This window comes from Electrophorus electricus, chromosome 2 (assembly GCF_041902795.1).
Source record: "Electrophorus electricus isolate QZ-2024a chromosome 2, ASM4190279v1, whole genome shotgun sequence".
Classification (NCBI taxonomy): Eukaryota; Metazoa; Chordata; class Actinopteri; order Gymnotiformes; family Gymnotidae; genus Electrophorus; species Electrophorus electricus.
The window spans coordinates 35353598-35365267 of NC_137498.1; the positions used below are offsets into that span (position 1 = coordinate 35353598).

At 39.8% G+C, this 11670-nt stretch overlaps 1 protein-coding gene across 2 annotated transcripts in view; it reads right to left on the reverse strand.

Annotated features, from left to right (window-relative positions):
- The window catches only part of kcnq4 (potassium voltage-gated channel subfamily Q member 4), a 68549-nt gene extending 60710 nt beyond the window's left edge, over window positions 1-7839 (reverse strand). For both annotated transcript variants that reach the window (XM_081701139.1, XM_081701136.1), the window contains exon 1: window positions 6701-7839. In XM_081701139.1, the coding sequence (XP_081557265.1) occupies window positions 6701-7011 (311 nt within the window). In that variant the 5' untranslated portion in view covers window positions 7012-7839. The remainder of the gene's footprint in view (window positions 1-6700) is intronic.
- Window positions 7840-11670: the final 3831 nt, after the last annotated feature.

Sequence of the window (11670 nt, forward strand, 5' to 3'; positions counted from 1 at the left end):
GGTAATTTTAATTAGTTAAACTTCACTGAAGCTTTGTATGATATGTGTTTCTTGTTAAGTAAGACTCTCTTTGTTTATCATGTCTTAGATGACTAGATCACATTTTAGGTGTAATTCAGGCATAAACCCATATAACTCATGAGAATTTTCTTACAATAGTAGTATATAAGCATAAAATATTGTGCAATATGCAGTAACCGTCTATCACTCATGTGAGGAACAGTGCTGTAGACTGGGTATGATCATATACAATGGTCTTCTGCCCAGACACCCTCATCTTCAGGAGCAGATAGCCATAATCCTACCAAATCATCTGCTCAGCGTTATCACAATCTAATTACTCTGACAATAATCTCATTTTTTGCTCAATTAGATGGCAGCTCTCCTTGTGTCCATCCTGCATGGAAAAAGAAGGTATCTTCAAAGGGCAGCATGTACTGGCCTCTGGATGCTGCTCCGCTGATAACAGCACATGAAGTGAGTCAGAATCTCTGGCCATAACCAGCGGGAGGCAGGAGTGTGCAACAGACAGCATTCTCAGCATACACCTCAATTATCTCATTCTGCTGAGCTTGAGCCTTCAGCAGCAGTCTCTAGCAAACATGCCTTTATCCGAAACTCTACTCCACCCAACATTCATGTCATTTGCACGTTTCAAGTCATTTGCCTGCTTGGTTTGGGTGTGATGACTGTGATGGCTAACATGTCATGCAGTGCGATTTACCTAAAGGTCTTTTTGTTCCTCTTATGTGTATAGTGCACAGGACTCAAACCCGTGCTCACAAGTGTCAGAAACGAAAAATGTCATGTCCTGTTAGCAGCAGTTTGAAGGTATAGCTCATGCTGGGCATGTGCCAGCCAGTGCGGAGGGTCTGGGCAAAGGCGAAGGATACTGGTGGAAGCAGGGTTCAGCGGAACACACACTGTAGCTTCAGATCCCATTAAAATAGTGTGAGAGAAAGAGATAATAGTTCAGTAAAGCCAATGAGAGACGCATAGCTGATATCTAAATAAGGGGCTATTTCGGGATTTTAATGGGGCAGAATTTACACACTCACCGCTGTGAAGCAGTAAAACCAGCTAGGGAGAGGCACATGCTGGTGTGTGGGTTAAATGGAGATGAAGGCCAGAAATTGTTTATTTCCACCTCCTCGCCCTTTATGACACGCCTCACTCTCCTTACTCATTAATAAACACAAACCCAAATGCCTACAAGGACCACAAACACACCAAGAGAAAAAATACATTCAGTGCTGTTTAGTACAGTAGCAACAAAATGATACTATGCATGTGGTATGAGCACTCCTCTTACTTACAGGCTTGCAGACTCTCCCTCCACACCTGTAATTCATTGCCCCTGCCTGCAGCTCTCACGCTGCCCTAATATTCTAGGCTCATTAGTGCAGACGGCCAGCAGCCTGGACCATGCCTTCTTCAGACAGACCGTGGATCATCTCCTGTTGTGTGGACAGGAGCTGTTGGGGGTGCGCTGCAGTCCACCCCCTTCTCCGTTTATAAATAATGAGGGTTAACGCCGATGGTTTCATAAACAGCATCCATCTCCTGGCCATGCCTGATTGCATGATAAAAAGTTAAAAGCAGGACACTGAATATAACAGAGTGGTGTGATGAGAAAACACTAAGAAAATTCTGTGTAGATAGGAAAAATTTTCCAGAGTGTATGCAGGGTCAGGCATGGGTCAAATGTCCTGCCCTTTTCAGAGCAGTGAAGGATAATAATAATAACATGACGTGGATGGTCCATTCCTATTTCAGAATTCAGAACGTGTTTCAGTGGATGCAAAAATAGAAATACCAATGACAATTTACCTATGTCCTTTACATTCCAGGGTCTACAAAGGAGCAAGGAAAGAGAAACCAGTGATCGCGTTCACACCATTTCAGTCTTTCTTACTGGCAAAGTTGTCTAATTTGCTGCTCCACTGGAGCACATGGCTTCTTTCATTTCCATGTTAGACAGATGCAGATCATGAATCCAAAAGAAGAGTAAGTTTGGCTGTGGTTGCATGTTCAGGCACTGGAGTCTCACCTGACTATGGCCCTCTGCCCCTCGGATCTCTGGGTAATATCAAGCTTAGGCCAGACCTGACGACGCACTTGCCACCACTGGAGAAAATCGATGACCTTCCCAAGAGAAGAGGGTCCTATGCCGATCGGAATCATGATTGCTGAGTAATGTCTTTAAAAGCACAAACAATGCATTATTAAAGAGCATAACAGCACAGTAAGCACTAAGGCCTTTCCTACACATGCAGCTCCAGTCTCTACAAGGCTGTATTTGTACCAAGGGAGCATATGTTTATTATTTATATATTTTTTACTCAAATTCAGGTGATGTGGGCAGCTTTTTAAAAGATGGAGAATGAGCTGTTGGCATGTGGTTATTTTGGCTGACTGTGTGAAGTTTAGGAATGGCTATGATGGCAAAACAAATATGAAAGTCCAAAAGGAAGGCAGAAATATGGTTATTTTCACCTTAGGGCACCTATGCTTGGTCTTTTCTTTTGCTGATTGAATCTTAGCTTGTTCCCTTTGTATTCCAGAGATATGAAGGAAGTACAGAGGTGCTTAAGTTAAGTGAGGTCTCAAAACTAAACATGAATATTATGAGCATAACCTACTTGATATATTTAGGGTGAATTTACATGTCCAAGACATTTGAATTTGAATTACAAGTAATATTTAAAAAATAATTAAAACATGTAAATAAAAATAATAAATAAAATTAATAATAGCAATTACATTTAATAGTATACTGTGACTAAAAACAAGATTCATCATATGCTATCCCAGAAATGTGAGGAACGCTGGAAGAACTAGAAACGTCCTATTATGGGTCAGTGGAAGTCACCATAGGTTTTTCTCATTGTGGCAGGACAGGAACCAGATGAGGCCAGAGGTCTTGCTACATCATGGGCATTTGCTCCATTTACAAGCACTCATTCTATACACCCACTATTTTGAAAAACAAAATTCACCCCAACATTGACTGACTTATGCATGAAAGTAGCCAAAGTCTACTCCTCCACTATGAGAAAATATGACACAAAATTATACTAGTATTAAATCTATAGAGTGAAGAGAAAAGTCTTGGCTTTAATGATCTTATAACAAACCACCAGGCCCTTCTTTATAACCTTCTGAAACAACAAAGCGCTCTCTTGTGTCCTAGCAACAGATTATACTCATGAAGAATTTTTGGAAGAACAGCAGGTGTTACCAGCCTGATCTGCTTTTAGCTACCCCACTTTCATGCAGGTTGAGTCAGCAGAACAAAGTGCTCCACTCTTAAACATGTATACATGACTATTCCGTTGCTGGAGCTTCAGTCAAAACACATGTCTCCAGCCATCTCCAGCCATGCCCCATGCATGTCAACAGAAGCACACCCCAAGAATCGTGAGAAGCAGAGTCTTTTGTGCAACAGTTGAAGCAAAGCAGGGGAGAAATGTGCTAACATGATGGAACAGCCTTTGTAGACAGCACTTCACCTTTGTTGACCCAGCAGACACACTGAGAAGAGGCAGCCTGAGAGAAACACCCCAACTCCACCCAAGCTGATGCTCACAAACAGCCTAATTAAGCAGCTGAGACATTTCCATCCCATGCTTTACTGCAGACTCAGTTAAGTGATCATGAGACACTTCTGAGATCAACAGCCCTGCTCCAAGCTGTGCAACACCAGTTCAGAGCAATTAAAGTTCAAGCAGCATATTCAACTCACATGCTATAGGACCATCATATGTTACAGTAAGATCTCAGGTAGACTGGTGTCTCTAAGATTTGTATAGGTGTCAAAAATATCTATGTAGCAGAGGAGAAGTCTCATGCCTGCTACACAGATTGCCATTATAAGTAGGCCAACATGACAACATTCACGCAACATAGGTTCAGTTCAATCTTCTACAGGAAGTAGAATTCCGATTAGCGTAACAGTTAAAGAGAATACAGAAGGCAATGTTTGTTTGTGCATTATATGACAGTCAATGTGTTGTGATGTTTCTGTACACGGACATACCAGGTGAAGTGTTCAAGACAATGTAGAAACTTTCAAAATGTAACATGTGACTTATTAATATTACCCTCAATTAAAAGAAATAAGGGATGCTACAATATTCCATATTACTTTTGTTACTATTACATGTTGTGCCCAATAAGATGTTAGGCTACTGTTGTGTTACTTTAACAAAGCAAAAGTGTAATGTATAATATAAAAAGGGAAGAATAAATAGAATTGAGAATATTACCACAATAATGTTATGGATTTAAATGCTATTTTAGCAGTATATTATGTTAGTATCACAGCAGCTTTGTCATTTGTACCTAAAGCTTCTGTGACTATGCTCTTCTCTGTAGTGGCACACAACAGCAGAAGGATACTAGGATGTTTATGTCAGCACAGACTGTGTATTTGGAAAAACTCATAAAAGGTGAAGAATAGAAAGGCTGCACTGACAGTACTGCGCATGAGTTTGTGAGAGACTTAAAAAAATGATAGTGTGTGAAAGTAACATGGTATTTGTCATAATATCAGAAATATTATCCACATTGTAAAAATAACATTTTATTTTACTATGTTCTTTATGAAAGTGACATTATTACATAAAGCATAACCCTCAGCACTGCTAAGGAGTGTTTCAGGGGGTTGGAAACATGAGAGCTTTATAAGGGAAGTAACCTTGACAACTACACGAGTGATACCAGCACGGCCTCTAGGGACTCCAGACATGTCTGAGGGGCAGCATAACTGTGGAGCTAGTGAGCACAGATGCTTACATCTTCACCGTGCTCCTGCAATGATTTATAGCTAGAACATGTCTCTGTCCGTACATTCGATGCAAGACATTTAAGACGGGTAGAGAGAGCTGTCTCACTGAAAAGACCTTAGAACCATTTCCGGCTTACAAAGAGCAACTCTAAAACCATTTCATTAAGAGGAAAAAAATAAAGAGACATTAGAGTATAATGGCCATTTAGTGTACAGTTGTGTATGTATGAGAGCATGAGAGAAAGAGCGAGCAAGACAGAGAGAGAAGAGACAGAGGGAGAATGTTGTCCCTTCTTGGGTTTCCCTCTGATGTAAATATATGGTGACAGACAGCAGTGCTTGTTTAAACTTCAGTAGGTGAAGCACTGCAGACAGAACACCTCTCTGTTCATGGATAAAGGGCAAAACCCTTTGGTGAGCTTGACTACAGTCATACAGTTAGAGCAACAGTCACACTGTGGAGACCATTTGTAACTAAGCAGATATATTTAGTCTTGATTCAAGAATAGTTCAGTATATGAAAACTCTTAAAGTTGGTTCACAGCTCTGGCAATCCAGGGGACATTCTGGACTGTGTTAATTAGTACTATTCATGTTCTAAAACCATCATTGAATCACAGTTTTACAGTTCAGCCTGATTTCATTTGAGATAGAAAGTAATTTAATTAAGCATGATATACTGAATATGATGCTTTTGCTTGAACATTAAACTACTCATTTGTAATCAAACCTGAAAGGATTTAACTGATTTTAAGATTAAAAATTCAAAGTCATCATATGAGATTAATAACCAAGGTCCTCACTGGATGATCTGAGCAGCCATGAGAACCACCATGCTGAGGTTCTGAGTGGGAGAGCCTGGTGCTCTTACAAGGCTCTGATAAGCTCACTGCATATAAATAAAAAAAAGAAGCACCACAGAAAAGCATTTACTTTGTGGATGGCAAAGTCTTATACAATAATCATCAGACTGTATTACACTTTGATTTGACTACATAACAACTGGCTTCTTTACACTATGTTGCATTACTTCTCTAACTCAAATGTTTGCAGTGGACTAGACTTGCACTCTCACTCATCCGCATGCCACCCATCAGTCTGTTTATACCATCTTGGATTGATATGCTCTTAACTGCAGCGGACATGATCCTAATAGACTAGTGAAATGTACGGTAATTGCTGAATGATATACAACATAGAGCACTCTACTTTCATAACTGTGCCAGGTGGATATAATGAGAACAAGTTTGGAGAATCCAAGACAATCAGTAATTTCTAAGGCAGAAAAAGGCCAATCATTAAAAAAAAACTTACCTAAACTACAAAGTAAGTGAATCATAAAGGGCAACGGTGATATAAACAGAACTCCACTGCAGTTCAATTAGGTCTTACAAGACTAGCCACCAGTTATTGACAATATGCAGGCTTGTTTTATAAAATTGTATGAAATTACTTTTATTTTATAAAAATTACTTTTTGCCAAACTTAGCTTCTAATTGCATGAAACAGTAAATTTTAATGGCCACAAATAAATTCTAATAATAAAAAGAAATTCACAAGGAGCAGACTTTATTTGTGTGGTATGACGAATCTGGCTAGGTTTCACTCCAAAGCATCAGTAGATACTCTAAGATGTTATGTAGTTAACAAAGTCCTGAACTCATGTAAAGACGTTGTATCTGATTTCGTGGCTATTCCAATTACAAGAGTCACTGACTCCAGGTGAGAGTCTTGCAGGTGAATAATTAACAGGTCGGTTGCTAGAGCAAAATGCAACCTCAACATTAGTTTCCTAGACAGTTTATCAGCTTAGTAATCGAGAGATTTTCTTTAAAGTGTTTCCCCCTGTGCAAAAACTCAAAAATTAATAAAGTCGAAGAAGTCGATTATCAGAATATAAGAATTACTCACATGAACGCGTGGTAAATGAATGCGCATCCTCTCGGTCTTTCCAAAACGTTGTACAAGCAGGTCTGGAACTTCCTGTAGCGTTTGCTGGCAGCTGAGGCGCTTGCTCTTGGTCCTGGAGGCGCGGGCAACGGGGTGCCGAGTAGCCCAGTACGACGAGAGGGATGACCCCGTTCCGGCGTGGATGGCTCGCTTCTCTCAGTCTGAACAGCCGTGAGCGCGACAAACTCAACCCGCCTGTCGTCATTCGGTGCAGGGGGAGCCAGCATTCTAATACCGCCGTTATTTGAAGGACTGCCCAACATAATATTCATAGAACAAACCGTACAGAGCCAGTCAATCTAACCTAACCATCGATTTGACAAATAAAAATCCGCCAAAACTGTCGATGTAATTGATATAAATGCGACCGTGTTGCCCATCAAAAACAAATTTTCCTTGACATTAGATTAGTCAAAAAAGTGCATTTAAATCAGTTATTAATGATCATAAAACCATATTACTACATTTACAGAAAATAAATACGCCGAAAAAACTGCACGTGAAAACAAAAGTGCTGTCCAACATATCAGTATGTTGCTGAGAGCCGCTATTCTTGACAAACCTCTGACCTTTGATTAAAGCGCACCGACATTTTAAATAGTTTAATTTTAGTTAAGCAGCAAATAGTTTTTAGTAGCCGACAATAGGCTCTCATTCAGACGGGTGTGACTATAACATTTCAGAAAAGTTTGGTGAGACTTCTTAAATCGTAGCTGGACTGTGAGCACTTCATAGTGAAACAGTTACGCGCGGAGGACATCCGGCGAGGAATCTTTCAAAAGTTTTGGGAAGAGCGTTAATAATAGTATAGCCCAGCACACATCATACAAACTCTGCCCATTCCTTAGGGTTCTGGTATAAAGACAGTCTAATCACACCACCACTGAATTTCTCAGAAAGAAACGGCATGCTTCAGTCTTCTCTTCTGCCCGCCTCCAGTGCGTAGCGCCGATTCCAATCTTCCAGGGAGGAACGGAGGGGTGCTAGAAAAAATAATTCAACGGCAACTGTGTTATTTGGTCATAAGACTCCCCCAGAAGCTGATGGCATATCGTGAAGTCCCGGAAAAGCTGAGAGATTCAGTCCGACAGCTTGGTACGGGCGCGCTCTAAGAAACCTGCCGGTTTGTTGTGCGAAAAAAAAATGAGCGCGAGTGAAAGAAACGAGGGAAGGGAGGGATGACTGGAAACACTATCGTGTTTACCTGATTCTCGTGTTTTCTGTTTTCCCACAGGAGCACTTTGTGTTTTGATTGTATTAATGAGACCGTAATCTCAATAACATGAATATCAGTTTTATCAAACCTACTTAACCCGTAATGATGCGTATTTATACTAACATTATGGTTTGTGAATACCTGATATTGAACTATTATATGAAACTGAATTAATATAAGTCAAAGTGCTTTCACGCAAACGTGACCAGCCATGTGGAGGGGGCGAGCGAAAAATTCCATCTTGTTTATGTCAAGGACAATATTATCCCACTTGAACAGGTGCTGGGAATATGCGCTACAAAGCATGGAGTGCTGCGAACAAACAGGGTTATGAAACAACACGTGCCAAAGCTTTTTGTATGCGTCACGTGACAAAGAAAGGGATCATTAAATTGTGTTCCTAAAACGTATAGGTCATATGAAGAATGTATGAAAAGTGATCCAATTTACAAGACAGAATTTCAGACCGGTGGTCTATAGTCCGTTTATGTGTAATTTGAGCATTTTACCGTTGGGAAGTGTTATATATCTTCACACAGAATGTAAGAATTTATGCTTTCACCATACTGTGTTGAAAATCAGTTTATGGAATGAAAGAAGAATATCAATAAATAACGCACTTAATTTATGTGAATTTATGCTTTTCATCCTAATGGCCTTTGCAGCAGCCTACTTTATTGCATGTGCAATACACCAGACAGACTGCAGATGCATTATTTGTCATGTCATTAAAACAAGCAAAAGCATTTCCACTCAGATGTAAGCCACAGCCTTTGAAAAGTACTGTATTATGTAGATATCTTTGTCACACTGGAAGCCAGCCCAGGAAAAAAACACTAGGTTAGCATGAAAGCTAGCTGGAGGTTTTGCAGTCTCTCCTCTAGTCTCTCTTTGCTATAGGTGGTCAGAATTAGGGAACTGTCAGACTTAGGAAGCTCTTCGCTACTTGCTAAATGACTGATCAGATAACAAGCAGGAGAAAGGTTTCACTATTGAGGTCCAGACTCACTCAGAATCCACTGTAACTTAAGGAAAAACGCATCCTACTGTATTTTGACTACTGTAATTAAGATAAACACAAAATAATGTGTATAATGCTTCTTAGCCTTCATCCTTGACCACCTGGCCTAACAATCTTCACCCTGGAAGTCCTAATGACACACAATAGCAGGGAAAGGTCACTGTCTGGTGTGAAAGGAAACATCCTTCCTCACACTAACACATGACTGGCTAACACATTTATGTGAACTCTAAAAGCCATCTACAAAGATCCATGAATTTCCCATGTAAGACAAGTGATGATGGAATGGGACAAACATTGTGCTAAGCTGTGTGCACACCCCTGGGCTGCCTTCACTCATACCCCAGCCAGATCTATCCAAGATCAGACAGCTGCAAGGACACATTTATTAGAGTTCAAAACCCATAAGCTGTGTTGGCCAGGCCTCATGTCTCACATCCTAGCATTTCCACTGTAGTAGACTCATACCAGATGCATGCCTTTATTTAGCACAATATTGTTGATATTGTATTTAGTACAATGTTATAATTCAGAGAAAACAAAACAATACATCTAGATAGCATTGCTACTCTGACCCTTGTACCAGACGAAAGCGCAAACTGTGGTTTAAATGCCAGACCTGGATTTCAGGATTCAAAGATTTCACTTTTGCTTGATTTCAACTCTGAATGCAAACATCACTGTCTCATCCAACAGAAAGCAGTCATTTCAGAGAAAGTTAGGCAGACTTGGACACCTCCTACCATGTGAGTGAAAGAGATCTTTTGAGAATCCAGTATGGGGAGGGCAAGTGTGCCTGGACCCATTACGGAGTGAAAAGACTTTTTGTACCTCAGTTCTTCCCTCACCTGGCAATGAGCACAACTCAGTCATGTCTATGTTCCGTTACGGTGTGTAGGGTGTAAAACAATAAATACAGTGCCTTGCCAAAAGAACACTCATTTGCAGATTCTACCTTAAGACCTTTGTGGTTGTCAGATAACAGTTTAAGACCAGAGTCAGGCCACCGCTGTCAGAATGTAGCTTCTGTGCTGCAGTTACCTGGTGGTGCTCACATTACTCCACCATGATGAAACTCAGCCTTGTATTCAGACTGATTATACACAGAGACTAGCACAAAGCCGGCATAATATGTAATGTGTATAATAATAAGATTATTGTGCAAGGTTCTACAATTCCAGAATTCATTGCCAATAAATTCAATTTCTCCATTGCCCCTTAATGGACATTCTCTTGTGGGATGGGTCTCGGACACATGCAAACCATCGGGACAAGACTAGGACCTCTAGAAAGTTGGACTAGACATTAATTGCTTTTTTTTTTATTTTTAATGTATTTTTCTCTTTAAATTGTTATTATTGTGGTGACAGTTGTCAGCCAGAGGAGGATGGGCCCCCTTTTAGTTGTAGTTCCTCTCAAGGTTTCTTCCTCATGCTCTAGTGGGGGTTTTCCTTGCCACTGTCACCCATGGCTTCCTCACTGGGGGCTTGGACTTGGACATTTGTAAAGCTGCTTTGAGACAACTGTTGTAAAAAGAGCTATATAAATAACTTTTGATTTGATCAATTAAATGCACCACCCAATACTTCGTAAAGAATTAAGTATAGATTCATACAACTAATTGATGGTTTATGGGTTTCCGCATGCAAGATATAACCTGTCCACAACTACAAAACACACAGACATGGGGACAAACTACATAATAGAAAGTATAGATAAATGTAGTAAGTACTATTCCTCAGCACATTTCTTTTAAAAGAAATGTATTTAGATAGTTGCCAAGAAAAATACATTCAAACACTTCCAATAATGCCAGGATTAGAGGCATACTTCCTCTCGTATTTTACCCATTAGGCAGCAGTCCGTACTAATTAATAAGGTAATTGTTCAGCGCATGAAACGATTTGGGTAGGATCACGGCCAAAGGTGAAATATTGGCTGAGTTCACAGAGATGCACCTGAGCTTCAGTTTAGATCAGCCGTGGACACAAGGCCTGTGTTATGATACATTTCACAATTAACAATATGCTTTATTTAGTCGTAATTTATTTTTGGCTGCAGATAGGACTGAAGATTTCATTTTATTTTTTCCTCCATGGAATTAGTAGCAAATTAGGTGGTATTATATTTTAAAGGACTTGTTCATTACTCAATTATATTCTCATACTTATATAAACGGAAAGGTATACGAAGCAAGAAATAATTAGGTGCACAACATTCGTCTTATTTTAATCAGAATGGATTGTTACTGAGTAAGTGAAAACGTATGCCGAACTGGTAGTTAATTTCATAATAAGGAATGGCGCATGAGCTCGCTGAGCTTCGCCGTCTCTAACTAACGCGTGATTCAGTTTCTCCACTTCCTAAAAACAGCGAACTGACCTGAAAGCCAAAGGTAGAGAATGTGGTCGTGTAAATTCCTTCCAACAGTATAGCGAGCTCTTGGTTAAAAGAAAATCAACGACTCCACCGTGTGGTTGTAAAAGTGAAACAATGTAACGTTACAATGTTTTTGATTCATAATTCAACGCAATCAAATTTTAAATTAAAAATATAAATGAAAAAAATATTTAAATTGCAGTTAAAATGATGTATTACACAGGAAAGTTAGAAACAGAAAAGAATGAGAGAACAAGGAGTGGTAAACGTACACCTAATTAGTAGTTATTATAGTGAAAAGCATTCTTGTAGGTT